This window comes from Pleurodeles waltl, chromosome 3_1, assembly GCF_031143425.1.
Source record: "Pleurodeles waltl isolate 20211129_DDA chromosome 3_1, aPleWal1.hap1.20221129, whole genome shotgun sequence".
Lineage (NCBI taxonomy): Eukaryota > Metazoa > Chordata > Amphibia > Caudata > Salamandridae > Pleurodeles > Pleurodeles waltl.
This window is the reverse complement of record NC_090440.1, coordinates 151,684,785-151,705,351: the sequence shown is the minus strand read 5'-3', so window position 1 is coordinate 151,705,351 and position 20,567 is coordinate 151,684,785. Positions and strand designations below refer to the sequence as shown.

Sequence of the window (20,567 nt, the reverse complement as noted above, 5' to 3'; positions counted from 1 at the left end):
AAGAACTCTGCAACGTACTGTCCACCTTCTTCCACCGGAAGATCACCGACATCCACAACAGCTTTGACGCCACTCCCATGCCAGACCCCACCCCCGAACACTCCACATGTGCAATCCACCTGACCTCCTGGACCAACGTGAACGACACAGAGACACGCAAGATCATGAACTCCATCCACTCAGGATCTCAGTCAGACCCCTGCCTCCACCACGTATACAACAAAGCCGACTCCACCATCGCCCCCCAACTACGGAAGGTCATCAACATCTCCTTCGAAACAGCGACATTCCCTGAAAAATGGAAACACGCCGAAATCCGCGCCCTCCTCAAGAAGCCCAAAGCAGACCCCAACGACCTCAAGAACTTCCGACCCATCTCCCTGCTCCCTTTTCCAGCAAAGGTGATTGAAAAAATCGTCAACACACAACTAACCAGCCACCTCGAAGACAACGGCATCCTAGACCCCTCCCAGTCCGGCTTCAGACGAAACACAGCACCGAAACCGCCCTTCTCGCCGCCACAGACGACATGAGACACCAAATGGACAACAGTGAAACATCAGCCCTCATCCTCTTGGACCTATCTGCCGCCTTCAACACAGTCTGCCACCACACCCTGAAATCACGCCTCCACGAAACCGGAATTCAAGGAAAAGCCCTTGACTGGATCGTCTCATTCCTCTCCGGCAGAACCCAGAGAGTCCGCCTCCCCCCCTTCCGCTCCGAAGCCACCGACATCATCTGCGGCGTCCCCCAAGGCTCATCCCACAGCCCGACGCTGTTCAACATCTACAAGGCCCCCCTCGCACAAGTGGCCCGACAACACAACCTCAACATTCTCACCTACGCCGACGACACCCAGCTCATCCTCTCACTCACCAAAGACCCGCGCACCTCCAAAACCAACCTCCACAAGGGAATGAAATCCATCGCCGAATGGATGAGAAACAGCTGTCTGAAACTGAACTAAGACAAGACGGAGGTCCTCATCCTCGGACCCACCGCCTCCGCCTGGGACGACTCCTGGTGGCCCACCGCACTAGGAACCCCACCGACACCGTCCGACCACGCTCGCAACCTGGGCTTCATCCTCGACTCCTCCCTCACCTTGTCTAAACAGGTCAACGCAGTCTCCTCCTCCTGCTACAACACACTCCGCATGCTCCGCAGAATCTACAAGTGGATCCCGACAGAAACAAGAAGAACAGTGACACAGGCCCTCGTCAGCAGCAGGCTGGACTACGGCAACGCACTCTACACAGGCATCCCAGCAAAAGACCTACTACGCCTCCAACGCATCCAAAATGCCTCCGCCCGGCTGATCCTCGACGTACCCCGCCACAGCCACATCTCCCACCACCTGAGAAACCTTCACTGGCTCCCCGTGGACAAAAGGATCACTTTCAAGCTTCTTACCCACGCTCACAAAGCGCTCCACGACACCGGACCAGCCTACCTAAACAACAGACTCAGCTTCTACACCCCCACCCGTCAGCTCCGCTCCACCAACCTCGCCCTCGCCGTAGCCCCCACATCCGAAGAAAGACCTCTGGCGGCAGATCCTTCTCATACCTCGCCGCCAAAACCTGGAACACCTTCCCCATCACCCTGCGACAGACTCAAGACCTACTCACCTTCAAAAGACTCCTCAAGACCTGGCTCTCAGACCAGTAACAACAGCTCGTCCCCCCCCACCCCCAGCGCCTTGAAAACCCTCACGGGTACATAGTGTGCTTTATAAATCCTATGATTGATTGATTGATATGATTGATTGGGGAAGCCACATGTGCTCGCTCGTTCTTTCAAACGGGTGCAGAATTTGTCCAGGGATTCATCGGCCTGTTGTCGTGCTTGGTGAAAAATGAAACACTCAGAGTCCTGATTGACCATGGGTGTGAAGTACTCTTTGAGCGATGCGATGAGAGTAGTGTGCGTTTTTGTGGTTGCTTCTGGGAGTGTCTTAGAGATTCTGTGGAGAGCTTTGCCTCCCAACAGAAGAATCATGGCTTGTTTTCTCTCAGTTTCCACTTTCGTTGCTTCAAAGTATAAGTCTACTCTTTCTACCCATTCTTTCCGTCTAGAGGCTTGGGCTGATGGGACTCCTTCAAAAATGAAGGGCTGGACAGGAGGAATGTTGGTCCAGTGGCGCTTCTCATGCCTTAGAGCTGTGTCATTGGGTGAGGAGAAGTCCTGCTGGAAGTGATTCTTGGTACTTGGAGACCTCCCTGGTAAGAGCGTGATTCCTGGGGTTCCTTTTGAGCCCCCAGTATGCGTCTTGGCAGCCGGGGTTGAACAAAGTGCATGGGTTAGGTGTATGTTGTCACCCTTTGTGAGTGTAGCTGCATCAAACCGCTCTTGGACCTGTGAATAAGCAGGCCGTGCTCCTACTGCTGGCAGAGTCAGGCTGTGTATTCCCTCATTTTCCAGCAGGCTTTTCAGCTTTATATGCCAGTAGTAGGAGAGCAGTCCACAATCTCTTGACACGCTTGCAGGCATGTGCGCTTTAGGCGACAGAACATCTGCTTTTGGTTTCATATGCTGCAAGTGTTGCTGTTGGGGTTCCTTGGGCGCTGTGTAAGAGCTCTCTTCCATTCCTGCTTTTCTGCTCTGTGCGGATGCGTCCCTTGACAGCTTGGCAGCCAGGGATTTGGGTGCGACCCACACGGAATGAGCACCGCACTCCTGTAGGGAACGAGCAGCCGCCATCACCAGGTACGCGTGGTTCTCAGCATAAACAAAGGAGGGCTTGACCGCCCTCGTCGCCAATCATATTGTCGGGCAAAGGCGTGTGCTATAGGTGCGCGATACGCACAGCACTCTGGCTTACAAGCCCTGATGACGGCGGTAAGTGACAGACCATTTTTTTTCGAATTTTACGTTTTTCTACTCAGATACCAAGAGTCTGATATTTATTTTTTGTTTGCCCTAATTTGGTGTACATGTTCTTAGAATTTTGGTTACAGAATTTTAGAATTCATCAAATTGAATAGTATGCATTTCCAGTCTGCGGTATCTATGAAATATCTTGGGTTCAATAGGTAATGATTTTTTATTTATTTACGGTTTGGCTTTATGGTCTCCTTTTCTCTGTTGGACGCACCCTGTTAGATGGATAAGTTGTCCACGCTTTGGTCCTTATTATTTTTTTAGGTGATCGAGGGGATTTTTAGGCTCAGTTACCTCCACGTTTTTCAGCATGAGCTTCACATGGGGCACTGCAAGAGTCTATTTGCTATGACACAAAAAGGATTGTTAAGCTTTGAAAAACGTAAGATCATGCTGCCTTTTAAAATTTGTGTTTATTTTCTTGCCTCTTCTTCCTGGTGGTGTGCTGCATTGTTAACTAAAGGTGCTAATATTGACACATGATTACTTCAGGGGCACCTTAAGGATTTTGAAGGCCCTGGGCCAAATATATTTTGGGGGCCCCTGTTCAGAATAGCTTTGAATTTATGATCCAATTTGAGCTATTTCATGCCGTCTTTGCCCAGGTTACTGACAGTGCACAGGCACAATCATCAAAATTCTAAATGTTTTTACATCTAATATTCAGTGATGGTGAAGTGCGTGTTCAATACTGCAACAAAGCAGCAGCTCACTAATGTTGCTACAAATAATCTCTGTGACATCAACCCCTTTCTCATATGTCAGGTACTGTTTAGATATAAAAGAAACTTATTAATGAATGGTGCACAATGCAAAATGTCGGTAATGGATTCAAACATCACCCACATTAAAAATAAATTAAAGGAAAACTGTATTTAAAACAAAATCTTTAAGATTTATTCAAATTCATCAGGGCAAGACTCTCTAGAGGACAGTGCTGGCTCTATCAGGGGCCTCATGAAAGCGTGGGCCCCTGGGTCAGAGCTCACTTTGCGCATCCCTTAAAACGTCTCTGGATTATTTTCCTTTTAATCTGGGCTAGAAAGGGGAAAGGGGACTTTCTACTACGGCAATGCCCTCTACGCTGGCACCTCAACTAGAAACATCAAAAAACTACAACTCATCCAGAACGCTGCCGCCAGACTCATCCTGGACCTCCCAGGCCGAGAACACATATCCTAACACCTAAGGACCCTCCACTGGCTCCCGATTGAGAAACGAATCACCTTCAAGCTACTAACTCACACATACAAGGCCATACACAACGCAGGATCAGCCTACCTGAACCACCGCGTCTCCTTCCACTACCCCCCCGCCAGATCCCTTCGCTCTGCCCGGATGGCCCTGGCCACCATCCCTCACATTCGTAAAACCACCGCCGGAGGATGATCCTTCACCTACAATGCAGCAAAGAGCTGGAACAACCTCCCACTGCACCTCAGACAAAGCCCATCGCTCACTATCTTCAGGAAGAACCTCAAGACGTGGCTCTTCAGATGAGGGCCCTCCCCCCCAGCACCTTGAGACCCTCATGGGTGAGTAGCCGCGCTTCGCAAAAACTGATCAATTGACTACCGTGCTAAGTCTGTGGCGAGGGCGAAACCCCCTTCAGTTGTTAGGACTGGGACGAGGAGGACGCCATGAGGGGGTAATTCCTTTTCAACAGGTTGTCGCTGGGTTTGGGTTCATCTCCAGATGGAACAGCAGGTTAAACGTACGAGACAGTTTAGCAGTTAATCTGCCAAGGGATAGATTTAGCGTAGTGTTTTTATTTTTTCTACTTTTTTGTTGTTTGGTTATTTCGCTTTTATCTGTGTTCTGTATGAATATTTATGTTAAGCAAAGTGATGGGGTTGTAAAATGTGATCTATATAAGACAACTAAGATACTTTTGCAGCTTTAATATTGCCTTTCTAATTATCAATTTCTTTTGGAGCAGAGTTTATCATAATAATTCGTACGTACTCGTAGACATTAGAGGTTAGGTTGCCTATCACTGACTCTACCTTGCTTGACTCCGCCCCCTTTAACTCCAGCTCCACGGTGTCCCTAATTTAGGGTTACCACAGTTATTGTTTTCCAATTCCGCACTACCTGAAAGTAAAGAAAAATAGCGCTATGAAACGGCCAATGCTGTTCAAAATGGCAAAAACAATGAGACAGCCATGAGCTATTTGGCTTTGTTAATGTTTTTAAACCACGTTGTACAAGCATAGTTGAAGGTTAAAAAATAAAAGCGCTATGACGCGGCCAGCGCTGACCGCGCTGCTGTACAGAATGACAACAAAAACACGAAGCCAATAGTCTTTGAGGAAGCCTCTGACTCGAGGGAGGTTGGGGCTGAGGGCAGGCTGGGAGGGCTGGCCTTGACGCCGGGAGATGCCCCGGAGGCCACTCCTAGCAGGCTGATCCTGGCTCTGGACTTGGTGCTGAGACCAGCTTCGAGCAGGGCTGGTCCTGGGGCCGAGGGCTGCCTCCGAGGATGGCCTTAGCGCCTTGGATGGTACTCAGGGCTGTCTCCAAGATGGGATTGGGAGGAGTTACTAAGGTCCGCCTTCGAGGGGGCCGACCCTGGCTCAGGAGAATGCCTCAGATGTCTGGTCTTGGCTGTCCAGGGGTGCACTGGTGTTCGATTGGGGGGGGGGGTGCTCGCAGGGAGTTATGGCACTGAGAGGTGTACCTGGGTGGGGGCTTGCACTAAGACTGGTCACAGCTCTGTGGGGTGTCACCAAGAGGGCAGGTCCTGCATCCGAAGGCTGGCTCGAGGCTGGCCTGGCTCCAGGGGGTGGCGCTCTCCGCGTACACATTACTCTGTTTCCCGTGTGATTTAGAAGCTCCGCCTGCACTGCTTTGTGTCGCATTCACTAACACACTCAGCGCTTGGAAGCAGAGCCGCCTGAAAGACATGCCCGTGAGTGACGGGAGTGGGGGGCTATTTGGGAGGAAAAGATGGGGAGGGTTAATGAGGCATCGACTTCAATTCGGGTCGGGAGTGTGGCTGTGCCTTCACAGGGCCGTTCTGCATCTCACGCTGCAGGGTCCCTCTGGTGACCCTCACTTCGATGCTCGCCCCCTCCGAGGTAACACCTGCCCCTTTCCTTAGAGCACACCTCCGCTCGCGCCCGTTTATATATATGTATGCCACAAAATAGACATATGCCAACTTTTTATAAACTTTGTCCTTCTTGCAATGCCACTCAAGCTAAAGCAAGTCAGTGCCAAAGTGCGATAGCTCGTATTTTTCTGATCCTACGCGCTCCAAGGCTCTTGGCTGAATAATCCCAAATATCTATACATATCATATACATATGCAGTCCCTAAACACGCCCCTCTGCAGTGCCTCAGAGTTCGCACACCGTCCCGAATAATGGCCCTCACACCGACACCCCTATATGTGTTCCTCAAACTGACCCCCCATACCGCCTCTCCTCCACTCAAGTCAGCATTCCCCTTTGCCTCACACCGCGCCATCATCTGCCGCTTCCACCCACAACTAGGCCCCGTTCGGTTCTCCTCGCAGCGCCCAGTCAAAAAACCTTAATACTTGGCTACACCCATTGCCTGGTACTAGGCACCCCACCTCGGCCCTCATACTGGACCTGTATGGGAAAATTCGTGCCTCCTCGCTTGCTTTTTGAAGTTCTCGGACACTCGTTAATCACCTTTTTAAAGGCACATTGAGCAGCTCCTGGGCATGTCTGGACATCTCCCTGCCAATAAGAACGTATGCTGGGAGAACCAACTTTTTATAAGTCCTATTAATGTAGTTTGTAGGATTGTGGTGGGGACTGAGATGCCCTCTTCATGTGGGGGGCAGGTGGGGCGAAGCCCGATTAATGAGGGGGGTATGGGCAGTGTCACTGGAGTTACGCGGCAAGGAAGTATCAAATTATGCGGCAGGGTTGACAAAGTAATGCGGCGTAGTGCGGCACATTTTTTTGATATATAATTATTGAATAATTTTGTAATGTTTACTCATGCTAACGCCGTCTAGGCAAATTGACTCAAGAAATGCGGCACATTTTGTGATATGATTACTTGATTGTTTTGTAATTTGTACACATGGTAACGCCGTCTAGGCAAAGATTTCACTTCAGCCGAACCAGTTCAACCACCAAAAGCTGCAATAAGCAACTGAAACAAGTGTGTGTCGCTACGTTTTTAGTAACTTTTGATCGGTTGGAGCTACAGACACTTTTTTTGTTAACATTTACAGTTATGCTCCATACGATGGATTGTGTGGCGAATACATACAATCCATATGTGTGCTGAAAACGCCATAGAATCGAGCAGGCCCTTCAGGTCATCTACCCTGTCCAGCTCATTCTGGCCCAGTCATTTACTGCGTGCTAAAGAGACATATGGGAAAGACGCAAGCTCCACAAAGGGAGAAAGCAGAAAGCTGCAAGAGTGAGCTGAAGGGGCGAGGAGTGGCTGTAAATGACTTGAAGAGGCCGGAGATGGCTTCAGGATTACGCTACCTCAGTATTCTGTGCTCGCACATTTATTTGCAGCAGCCACATGTTTAACAGGAGAGCTTTGGGCACCGGCACGTTTTTATTTACAAATTAAGCACTGCCTATGGCCTGAGGTCCGCCTTGTCCAGACTGTCCCGGACATGCGCATAGTCTTTCTCTGCCTCCCTCGTTATTTTACTCCTTACTAGGATGAGTGGGCCATATGCCCTGCCTGTCACACACCCCTGCCTAGTGCAGCACGGGGCGCATTCGGACACCTCTCCACAGAGTCGGGATCTCAGCTCCTGACAGAAGCCTGGTGTTGTTGTGTTCCTGCACAGGGCGGAGTCACGTGTCTCTGGCCCACACCCAGCCTTGGGCCGAGGAATGGAGGGCACTGCTCTCTAGTAACAGCTGCTAGGAGTCTTGGGTAGCAAAACCAACAGCCGGGCATTCCCACAGACCCAGGAACACTTCAGGAAGTTAATAATTGTGTATTGAACTAGAAAGCCGCCATCGCAAAACAGGATTTTTTTCTTGTAAATAAAACGATATGTTATCAGTATTTGGAGATCACACTGTCAGTATGTGGCACAGCAGCATTTTCGGATACCGATTCTTTACAATACGGATTTGTTATGTTTTTTATGTACATGTGTGTGGTCACTGAAGATTAGTTTGTCCGTGTTTTTGTTTAGTCTTGGATTGCATTACTGAAAAATACAGTGTTTCCGACTTGGAAACGTACTGTAAATGAAAGCTTGTGCCAAAATGACTTTGTCGTGTATTTGGTGGTGTGGTGGTCCACTAGCGACCCTCATCATTATGAACAGGCGCAGCACCGAGGCTGGGATTGCACGGCGTCTGGTGCACACGCACATTCGCAACCTTTTGGGAGGGGCTGGCACCTGTGTGCTCGTTTGCTGCAGTGGTTGCTTAGGCTGTGGGCTTCGAAAGATCAGTGTCCTGCTAAGTAATGCATGATGTGAATGAAAGTGCAGACACCCAGACCCTTAGGCGCACTGTCTTTTGTGAATGAAAGTGCCTCATCACAGAATACTTGAGCAGTGTACTTTTAGTTTTACACGTGAACCACGCAGTTTGAAATGGACTTCACAACTCCGAACATTTTAAAACATAGCTGGCTAGTGGCTTTATGTCATGTATAACACTTCAGCCAGTTCTGGCATTTTAGCCAACATCACTTAGCATTCTGGGGTTTCGAACACACAATGTATGTCTTAAAAGCAGAACTATAAGCCCCACAATGCAACATGCATTTGTCTGAGACGTCAGGGCTGGCTTATGTTACATGTGGTAATGCCACTTGGCAGACTTGGTAAATACCAAATACAATTGAGATGCTGTTGTAGGAAGTCAAGGATTTACCAAGCTCGTGGGTGAGAGCAGAGATAGCCTTTCAAATGCTGCTGAGAGCATCTCACTGCTAATGGGTTAACATAAACACACCTTGAAAAGCTGGAAACGCTGCAAAAGGATGAACATTATTCTGGCACCTCCCTTCCTACACAGTCCTTAGCCTGGATGATGGTTTGATTTAGGTGTAACAACAATGTTTTGGGCCCTCTTGTACAAGTGCAGGACGTGCTGCAGAATGTGCCCTGCTAGGGTCGCCATTGTGGGGGTGGACGGTTGCCTGCTACCCAGACCACGCAATCTGTTCTATAAACTGGCACCACTGGCAAATTATGTAGCTTTAATGCAATGCTGTGCATGTGAGGGTGTGACTTGTTGAAGGTAAGATGTTCTGATTGATTCTAAGATGTGGGTGAGCTGAGAGGGATGAGCTGTTGAGGTGGTAGCGCATAGCTAACTATGATTTTGGTGTGTATTGTGCTAAAGGAGGTCTAATGTGTACATACAAGTCTTTCTGAATATGAATATTATGAATGGTCGGATGATAAGTGATACTGTGAGTTTGATATGGCATATCTAAAATGATGGGTGTCTGATACAGTCTACTATGGGTTGACTGTGTGTTACGTCTTGGTATTGGGTGCTGTTGTAATAGCAGACGATGATAGACATATGTCTGTCATGCTGTGTACACGCATGAGGATTTCAACATGTTTTGTTGAACGCTGGGAGAGAAGGAGACCATACAAATAGGCACAGCTTTTCAATCAGATCTTTAGATGACTGTACAGCCTGTTCTTTAGGATAAACCATTGAGTAAATCAGATGGCACTTTGCCTTGCATCCGGTGGCGTGAGTAGCCAACCTCCAGTAAGAAAGCATCGTCATAGGCTAGAATTCAGTCATTTAGTGCTGTTTGTCTCTGCTATAAAGATACGAGTTTTTGGAAATAGCAGGAGCATTACAAGGGCCAAGGACTTTGCATCAAGTTCATGTTACTTGGCATGATTATTGTCCTTTATCAGTGTTTGATAACTGATCCTATCACTCTCAGAAGGGTGATACATTGATTGGCCCTGTTGGACTATTGAGCTTGACGTGTTGCTAGAATGGTCTTGTGGCGCATGTTAAAGTTAACTTGTTTTGAATGGATTAGAATGTATGTTGGTGTGAGCAAGGTATTGGCTCTAAGCATCCTTCACTAGCTTGTTCAGTGACACCCACCACCCCCATTTTCAAGACTCGTCTACCAAACGAAATGCCCATAACCTCTTCCTTGATGCGTCAGATGCAATTAAGAATGTAAATAATTTTATCAATGAAATTCCATCCCATATTACCCATAACACTTTGAAAAAGACAACAATGTATTATTATTTAACTGCGTTTTTATTTAAGTGTCATTACTAAATGATATGACTATTGTGAGATCGTATGCATTGTATTTGGTGTATGAGTTATGTTTTGCAAGATTGTTGTACGTGTTATGGATTGAGGAGATAAACATATCTTGAGAATTTCAGTGTTTTTTGTTTTTGTTTTAATTCATAACCATACCTGTACTTTAACTATGCTATTTTTAAATGGCTATCTGAATTGTATTTTTTATTTGTTTAAACATACTTGAAAGTGTTATAGCCAAATGCAACCAATAAACTTTAACCTTGTTTTTCAGTGACTTTTCTGTTTGTTTGATCACATACTGCATCAAACTTGTATGCAATTTAATGGATATTAAGGAAAAGTAACTTTCAGAAAGTTATATTTTCCTTGCCTAAACCTCTGGAGGCCCATATGCATTTGTACTCCCACTTCTGCCAGCATTTGAAGAGGTGTGAAAACTGGCAACAGAGCAGAGAACTACAGACTGGGCGTGGAGAGTGTAGTTGTTCCTTTGACAGGACGGCCAATATATTAAGGCCCAAGAACTGGATTTTCTTCAAAGATGTCCCCCCACATCCTTTGCCCCACCCAGCCTGCAGGCTCCAATTACTGTTGGCCTCTTTTTGACATTACAGTGTTGAATATTGTTGAAGTGTCAAACCCTGCTTGACAGGTCTGTGGGGTTTTACATATAACACACTGGGGTGCACTTCAAGGGTCAATAACACAGTTCTGTTCTACTACTTTGCTGGCTCTGGCTTTATTGGAGGTACAGTGACTGCCCCAAACTGGACTTTAGTGTTAAATGTGGGAGGATACTAGGATTATCATAATACACTCGCCATACACACTCCCAGCCCTCCGAACCGAAGTTGAGTGTTGCCAAAGACATTCACCATCTTGAAAATGCCAAAAGTGTGTAGGGTTAGGCCCGGAAACTTTTACCCTATTGGTTAGGGCAAGCCCAGGATTTATTCTCTCCCACTAGCTAGTGCTAGGCATAAATGTTCCACCTCCAGGCACCTAGTCCAGAACACCTCCTAAACCCGTGGGAGATCAGAAGAGGACTGGACGTGCTGTCTGTGACCTGAGAGGAACTCTGAAGGACTGGACCTGCTCCCTCCTGTACCCACTACACAGAATTTGACTCCAAGTGTCATATGGCTGACCCCCTGCTCAATCTACAGGGAGACAGCAAGCTGCAAAAGGACTTTTCCTGAAAGTACGCAGCTGACCGGTGGCAACTGGACCTGGACTGGCCTGTTTAGCCTCTGCCTTCCACCCTGCAAGTGTCTAAGTGCCTCCCCTGAGGTCCTAGTGGGCTTTAGAAGTGTACTCCTGTGGTGGATTTAAAAGACAAAAGTCAGATAGTAAAATATTTTACCAGGACGTATCTGGTTGGTGTATCAGACTCACACTCCATCGATATCAGTGTCAAATGGCTCCCAGGTCACAATTTATCGCAACCATTGAGTATCATTGCCACTTTGTGCTTATTGTGCTATTGTACTTAAAACCTCATATCTATGATTCCCCCTATTGGATTTCTGCCATTTTGGTGTCATTTTGTTCATTCATTTTTAATCTTATTTTTCTAATTTGGTTTGGGATATTTATTGTGTTGCATGTAGCCTTCATTACTGTTTTGGTTTGGTACTGGATAAATACATTACACATTACCTCTGAGCTAAGCCTGTCTGCTGTGTACCATTTCTACCAGGGGTTTGACCTCGGGTTAATTTAGTGACTTTGAGAGTTCACTCTGACAAGGGTTGTGATTGTTCCTTGAGGTAAATAGTCACCCACACCAAATAATAAAGTAAATGTACCTTATGTACACATAGTTTGCAAAGAAAGCCATCAAATGTGGAGGTCCTTTACTAGCAAGGAGGAAGACTTTCATTTCTGCTCCTCCCCCACCTATGTCACTGCTGCTTTTCCTTGTACGAACCTCAAATGCCATGTTAGAGATGTCTGTCTAGACCTGGGGCCAAGCCACATCTCACTAGAAGGTCAGGAGAAAATGTATCAGGAGACTCACTCAAGTCTTTCAAAAGGTGCCTGGCTAGTTAAGTCTCATTATGATATCTAAAACCTTCCGTACCATCTAAGTTTGAGTACCTACCCTAGCAACCAAGCAATCACATTGTGGCTTCAAATACTCTTCACTTCAGGTTTAACCCGCAGAGACTCACTTGTGAGAACTCGTAAAAGAACATGAGTCACACAACAGATGGCAGAAGGGGACAAACAATCACAGCTACATTGCTTGACAATGTGAAATGGTTTCCTTGCACAGTTCTACTTATTTTGCTATGTAACTGAGCCCCTTGATTTTTAGGTTTTGCCTAAAGCGCACACGCACTATGAGAGAAAGCTATTGTTCTTAATAAAAAAGGCTTAAAAGGGGCTTAGAGCCTGTCCCTTACTTACCATTGGTTGGGACCCACATCACTCTTGTTTCCTTGCTTGCTGTTGGTCAGGGCCTCCTCCTCAGCTCTGGCTTCCTCCTGGGCTGGGATTCAGTCTTCATCCCTGCTGTGGAGCAAGGACCAAGTACTGCTTCCTGTGGCAAGTGTCCTTCTACTGGCCACAGGCTTGTTAAGGTACTTTTTTTTTCCCTTTTATTTACTTTTCAGCACCCCCGTCGTTCTCTAACTCCGTCATGTTGCTTTTTAAAAAACATTTTTTTTTTTTTGCAGTTTTGTAGTGCAAACTCAGCCCAAAGGTATTGAAGCACTTTACATGAGCACCATTTATTTTACACAAGTGTACATTCATTGTTTTGGTTTTAGGCACAGGAGTTTGTCATTTGCCCAGATTCACAGGATGTCGAGTCTACACTGAGATTGGAACCTGGTTCCCCAAGTTCCATAGGTGCCAGTTCTGGCCACAATACCACATTCTCTTCAAAAAAACATTACCAAAGCCAGATAGCTTACACAAAACTCTTTGGCTTTCTTAGTGTTTTTTTTTATTTTTTTTACAAAGGTTGCACACCAGCACAGGCTGCTTTGCAACATACTTAAAACAAATGTTTTTATTGGCATTTCTATGATTTGGTTACAGCAAATACTTATCAGGCAACTTTAACAACCAGTTGCAAAATGCAGCATACTTATCTTGTCATAATATCACCTTCAATACTGGCTCCAGCAATAGTGTCATTGTTAGTGAATGAACTGCCACACCCTCCCTTCTCCCCCCAAGCTTCCAAGCTAGATGATAGTATTGTAACAGCTCTGTGTTTTGGCACAGTTACACTGGTCCTCAGTCCAAACAGGTCTTTGTGTTTCCTCCCAATACCATTATCAAAGCTTGTGTCATTGTCTCCCACCCCAATAGGTCATCATTTAGTTGCTCATCTAGCCTAGCACATTGCATATGCACTTCTTCTGCACCCGCCCATTCCACTAGGTCCTCTCTCCATTTGAGCAGCTGTGGGATCCTAGGACTTAGCCAATGTATTGCTATTCTTCTTTTAGCGGCTATCAACCCCAACAGAGTATACTTTCTGCTTAGTTTCTTTTCGGGGTTTAACTGGAGTGCACCTATGAGACCTTGCTTAATCAGTAAGGGTACCGCCCAAATTGTTAGCTCCTGGATATGGGTCACAATTGCTTCCCAAAACTGTGCAATGTGAGTGCATCACCATACCATATGAAGAAAGTCTGCATTGGGCATACCACACCTTAAACATCATGAGTCTCTGTCAGGGTATATTTTGTTTAGTCTCTTTGGAGTGAGGTATACCATATGGATGTAAATGTATTGTATTAACTTTACTCCTGCGTTAACTGCATTTTTTTAAACTCCTGCATCTATGTTCTCCCACTCCCTGGGTGTCATCAAGTCACCCCCGTGTCTCTAGCCATTTTTCCTCGATGCGAAGGGGCGGACTACTTCTATCCTCTTGTAATGCTTGGTATATATGTGCAATCAGACGCTGACCATCCGCATAAGCCACCAGGGTGACCCATGTTTGTGTAGGTGTTGGTGCATCTGGAATAGAGGGCCACCACTGCCTAGCAGTGGCTGCCATCTTAGCATATTGCAAGAATTGTCTGCTTCCCAATCTTAGTGTAACACATGCATCTCGTAGTGTGATGAAGCAGTTGTCTGGATAAAGGTCTGAAATCATGATGCATCCCCTATCCCTCCGTCTATCCTCCGACATTATGTGCGCAGATGCCGGCGGTATCTAAATCTGAAGCATTTGGTGTGTAGCGCAGTGCCCGCCGCACAGTCCTACCCCAGAGTCCGCAGGCATACCTGTTTTAGGTAGATTAGTGAGTGGTTGCTCAGTTAGCCTGCCCAACGGGAAAAGTACAGACTTGCTCTCATTAACCCATAGTCCAGAGTAGTCCCTGAACAGCATTGGGCGGATAAATCTGGACGCCAGAGGTATATCAATGCGTCATCCGTGTACACATGTTCTGCACATCCCACATGGATACCCCAACCTCCCATTACTGTCCGGAGACAACACGCCAGTGGCTCAATTGCCAGTGCGAATAGCAACTGTGACAATGGACACCCGTGCCTTGTTCCCTTTTGTAGTGCAATCTTGCTAGAGTCAACATGGCCCATGCACACTCTTGCCACTGGGTTTGCATACAGGAGTTTTATCCATTTGATATATGCATGGCCCAGGCCAGAGGCCTCCAGCACCTGCTATAAGTAATCCCAACAGAGTCGAACGCTCGTTCTATATCTAAGAACGCCAGAGCGTAATCATCGTAGAGTAAATCAGGCGTATGCATCACATGGGTTAGTCGTTGGATATTATGTAAAGTGTTCCGGTATGGAATAAAGCCCGACTGGTCTGAGTGGACCAACTAAGACAGGAACTGCAGGAGTCAGTTTGCTAGCACTGTGCTCAATATTTTAATGTCAACATTAAGTATGAACAACAGGTGACATGACCCGGTTTCAACGGGTTTCTACCCAGTTTTAAGATCGAGACTATGGCTCTCATTATAACTTTGGCAGTAACTGCCGCCTACCGCCACGGCGACAGCCGCCAACATACCGCCGCCGTGGCTACCAGCCGTCCACGCGTCTTATGACCGTCGACGGTATTCCGCCAGAAGGCTGGCGGAATACCGCCGCCGGTCATGGCTGCGGATGGCGGTAACGTGGCGCTGCTGACAACAGCACCGCCACGCCAGCAAAACACCACTGTCCGTATCATGAGCAATGATACGGCCTGGCAGTGTTTTGCTGGCAGATGCTGCTGCTGACAGCAGCGCCGCGTCCCGTCTCCAGCGGGAGGACCCCCTGCAAGCAGGTAAGTTGGGTTCTCCGACAGGAGAGGGGGGTGGGGGGTGTTGGGTGTGGGGATGTATGGTTTGGTATGTGTGCATGCTGGTGTGAGTCGCGTTGAATGAGTGCGTGAATGACTGAATGTGAGTGTATGTTGTGTGTTGTGAATGTATGTGTGGGTGGTTGTGGGTATGCGTGTGTGCATGTGTGTATATGGGTGCGTGTGTGGGTGTGTATATGTGCGGGGGACAGGAGAGGGAGGGGGAGGGAGGGGGTGGGCTCTATGGAGGGGGCAGGGCAGACCCCTATCAGTGCCTACCGCCATGGTTTTCTTGGAGGTATGATTGGCACAAAACCATGGTGGCAGGCCGGCTCATAATTCTGAGAGTGGGATTGTGACAGCCGCCGGGCTGGAGGCTGAAATCTCCAGCCCAGAGGCCGTTAGCACCCAGGCGGTCGGTGTGTTAAAGTGGCTGTCTGTGTTGGCGGTTACCGCCAGGGTCATAATCCCATTTTTTTTATTTTATTTTTTTAACCGCCGGACTGTTGGCAGTATTACTGGCGCTTTAACACCGACTGCCAGGGTCATAATGAGGGCCTATGTGAACTCCCCTCATGTAGTGGGGAGCGTTCCCCTTTCCAGCGCCACTTCATATACTGTATGCAATTTTTCTGTCCGTACCTCAGCGTAAGCTTTATAAAACTGCACTGGGAGCCCGTCCTTCTTTGGAGATTTAGCAGTCTTAAGGTGTTGTATGGCATTAGAAATTTCCTGTCTCGTCAGCATAGCCCCCAATGTTTTTCTGTCCGCCTCATTCAAGGATGGCAGAAATAACATATTCAAATAGTCAGTCAATTTTTCCAGCTGTGTAAACCATACGCATATGGGCTGCCAGGACAGCATTAATTTCTTGCTGTGTCATTACAGTGTGCCCAGCTAGTGTTTCTACTGCAAGTATCAAATGTGCTAGTAACCTACCAGCCTTATCCCCTTCCATATAGAGCCTGCGTCTAGCGTGTTTACGAGTAGATTTTTCAAGTCGGTTACAGAGCTCATAGAATTTAAGTCTTTGTCGATCCCAGTCCTGTGCATACTCAGGGCATTCAGCCCATTGTTTTTCCAGGCGAGCCAACTCCTCTTCACCTTTTTGTAATTTCTGCTCTAACATACGACCCACCCCAACTGTGGTGGAAAGGCAGACACCCCTCAGGACTACCTTGAGTGCCTCCCACGCCATTGCACTGCTTGTTGCGCTTTCCCAGTTGACCTCAAGGTATTATTGTAGTGTTTCCCTTATTGTCACAAGGAAGGCGGGGGCAGCGAGGGCCTCTGCCTGTATCTGCCAAAGTGGCACAGCAGGGGGTTGTCTTTGAAATAAATATGTCAACAGTAGCAGCGTGTGGTCTGCGATATACCGTCCTAAATAGGACACTGTGCGCACATTATGGATTGCCTGGACTAAGAAATAGTCAATTCTACTGTGCGTATCCGACACCGGTGTATAACAGGAGTATTCTTGTGCCCTGGGTTGTCTCAAGCACTATACATCTACTAATCCTACTGCATCCTGGAGCTGGGCCAGTGAGGGAGGGATACAAGCTTTCATACCATCTTCAACACAATTAAAGTCCCCAGCAATTACTACCTCCATATCAGGAACGACCCCCATTGACTTTAATAATTGACCATAAAATGTCCCGTCATCCACATTTGGAGAATATACATTTACCAGACATAAATTGTTGCCATCTAAGCTTCCTTCCAGTAGAACATACCTCCCTTATGTGTCCATATGTGCTTTAGTTTTTCAGTAAGGGTGCCCGGTGCCACCCACACAAGCGTTTCCTGGGCATCTCCCAGTCCGGCTTCCGCAAGAACCACAGCACCGAGAACGCTCTCATTGCTGCTACCGACGACATCAGGAGAAAGCTTGACAAAGGGGAAACCGTGGCCCTCATCCTCCTTGATCTTTCTGCTGCCTTTGACACCGTCTGCCACCACACACTTCGCACATGCCTCCACGACGCTGGAATCCGCCACAAGGCCCTGGACTGGATCACATCCTTCCTCTCCGGCAGAACTCGGAGAGTCCGCCTCCCTCCATTCCTGTCAAAAGCCACCAAGAACATCTGCAGAGTTCCCCAGGGATCCTCTCTGTCCCACCCTTTTCAACGTCTAGATGGCGCCGCTCAGCAACATCGTCCGATGCCACGGCCTTAACATCGTCTCCTACGCAGACGACACACAACTGATCCTCTCACTCACGAAGGACCCCGCCACCGCCAAGACCAACCTCCACACCGGACTTCACGCCATCGCCAACTGATGGAAGCAAAACACCTCAAACTGAACTCGGATAAGACCAAGATCATCATCTTCGGCTCCAACAAATCAGCATGGGAGGACTCCTGGTGGCCTGCCACTCTAGGAGCCGGCCCAACACCCTCCACCCACGCACGCAACCTCAGCTTCATACTGGACTCATCGCTCTCTATGACCCAGCAAGTCAATGCTGTCTCATCCTCATGCTTTAACACCCTCTGCATGCTTCGCAAGAACTTCAGATGGGTCCCCATCGAAACCAGAAGAACGGTCACCCACGCTCTCGTTAGCAGTAGACTGGACTGCGGCAACACATTCTACATGGGAACAACAGCCAAGCTCCAGAGAAAACTACAGCGCATTCAGAACGCCTCAGCACAACTCATCCTTAACCTCCCTCGCCACGAACACATCTCCGCCCACCTCAGAGAGCTCCACTGGCTCCCCGTCAACAAAACGATCATCTTCAAACTCCTGATCCACACTCACAAGGCTCTCCACGACGCCGGACCTGCCTACCTCAACGAGCGGCTCAACTTCCACGTCCCGACATACCAGCTCTGCTCCCCCAACCTCGCCACTGTTCCCCGCGTCCACCGTTCCACAGCAGGCGGCAGATCCTTCTCCCACTTTGCCGCCAAGACCTGGAACTCCCTCCCCGTCAACCAACGTCTGACCAAGGACCTTCTGACCTTCAGGAAGCGTCTCAAGACCTGGCTTTTCGGGCAGTAGCAGTCCCCCCACCCCAGTGCCTTGAGACCCTACCAGGTGAGTAGCGCGCTTAACAAATAACTGATTGATTGATTGGCATAGACAGAGAATGAGGTGGCATATATCTGTCCTCCATTTTCTCTGTGACGCTTGTATACAATATTCCCATGTATGTGTTTCCTGCGAGAAGGCCACATGCACCGCATACCCGCGAAGGTAAGAGTACACCTGCTTACGTTTTGCTGTGTTATTTAAACCTCTCACACCCCAGGTGAGAAATTTGTAAAAATTATGTTTGTCCCCCATTTGTAAAATGGTTTGAAGGTGCCTTGCCACAATATTGTAACCACCATATATAAATACTTGTATAAGAAACAGAGTGAACAATGGAAGCTTCCTTTAGAAACAACCCCAACAACAACAGTATTATTACTTCCCCATCTCCTCCCAATATGCTGCCTCTCTACCCGCCGCAAATGTCTTCTCCGAAAATCAGTACCCAACCTTTATAGCAACTGTGCTGACAAGTAATGCAACATGTATGTTGGTTTGTAGGTTTTGTCTGAGGTACCACCACTCCGCCTAGGCCCCCTTTCCTGCCAGAGACTCGGTAGCCGTACAGCAGGGCCTGGCCCCCAGACCACCACCCCCGCAAGGGTACAAGATACAGTTAGGCTGTCATTCCCGTGTGATCCAGTTTAGTCCAAGGTAGTCAATTGTCCTCACCATATGGCAGCAGGTTCAGTATGTGTCCGTCAGGGAGATCAGGGTTCAGAGGTCCATTATTGTCCCCCCTTCCCTCCACATCAGTGCTATCGCTCAAGAGTTCCTGACTCTCCCGCAGCTGCCGGAAGGAGTTTTGCGTGGACCACCAAGTACGTGTCCTGGAGCGTTCCGCCCTCACAGACCACACGTCCTCCACTCTCCGGCAGCTTCGGTGGGAAGATTGGCCCGAAACAGTCTTACGTCTCTGAAAGCGCCGTGGTCCTTGTCTTCGCTGTTCCATCCAGTTCCTATTCCTTGTTGATTGAGCCGTTCTGTTGCCTCTGCAGCTGTTTCAAAAAAATGTACCGTGCCCTTGTGGTGGATCCGAAGTTTTGCTGCAAACAGCAGTCCGTATTCGATATTATATTCTCGTAGGGGTCGTTTGACTGGAAAAAGTGGTTCCGAAAGTCTATTCGGGAAAGATTAGAATCTGTTTATCCCATAGGTTGGTGGGTGGTGGGTGGGAGGGGAGCAATGCACACGAACATGTTGTAGGATAGCTTTGAAACATAACTTATAGTAAACAAAAAAAAAGCGCTATGACGTGGACAATGCTGGCCGTGCCATAGTGCTTTGTTTTTATTTACTCTGAGTGATGTTGCACAGCAGATTGCGTTACTGTGCACCACCTTTAAAAAAAACATTTACAAAACCAAATACCTCCCGTAGAACTATTTGGCTTTGTTAATGTTTTTTTTAAAGATGTGGCGCAGAAACACAGGATGCTGTGCTACATGGCTTAAAATAAAATAAAATAAGAGCTACGAAACCGCCATCGCTGACCGCTTCACATCGCTTACTTTTCATTTCCTTTGAGCCATGTTGCACAGCAGCGGGGGAGCTGCTGTGCAACAACTTAAAAAAAAACATTGATTACGCAGAGTCTCGCATAGTCAAAAACTATTGGCTTTGCCAATGCTTGTTTTCTTCTGCTACCAACAGTCAAAAGCCATATTAGAACTCTGCTGCCGGCCTCGAAACTCTGAGGTTTCTAATCTCTGTGAGCATCAACCCTGGCAATAAAAAGAGTATATATTATTACGATGTACATTTTTATGGGAGAGCACAAAGTGCTCGTCCATAATGTAATCTCTTTTTGGGCTTGAACCACGCCCAATCCACGTCACTCACTTACATTGGTTCGTGGGCTTGCCTTTTAAAATCCGCTTGCTTTCATTTGTGAAAGGCATGCATACTCATGCCTTTTTTGGTGTTTAGCCCACCTACACAGCACCGGTAAAGTACCAAAAACATACGAGGCTCGATGTTTTCAGCCTGGAGTCCAGACTCCTTTCTGTTTATTTTCCACGCTTGTTTTACAGCGCTAATAGCTCTAATTTGAACAAATGCGAGACCCGTTGCATTGAAAATGCTTGTTGATAGAGTGCATGTTTGCCAGT

At 47.7% G+C, this 20,567-nt stretch overlaps 1 protein-coding gene across 1 annotated transcript in view; it reads left to right on the top strand.

Moving 5' to 3' along the window:
- The first annotated feature begins 5,640 nt into the window (after positions 1 to 5,640).
- Positions 5,641 to 20,567, top strand: part of RPS27L (ribosomal protein S27 like) — an 82,559-nt gene continuing 67,632 nt past the window's right edge. Inside the window, exon 1 of the mRNA XM_069222006.1 lies at positions 5,641 to 5,797. Coding sequence (XP_069078107.1) covers positions 5,792 to 5,797 — 6 coding nt within the window. The 5' untranslated portion in view covers positions 5,641 to 5,791. The remainder of the gene's footprint in view (positions 5,798 to 20,567) is intronic.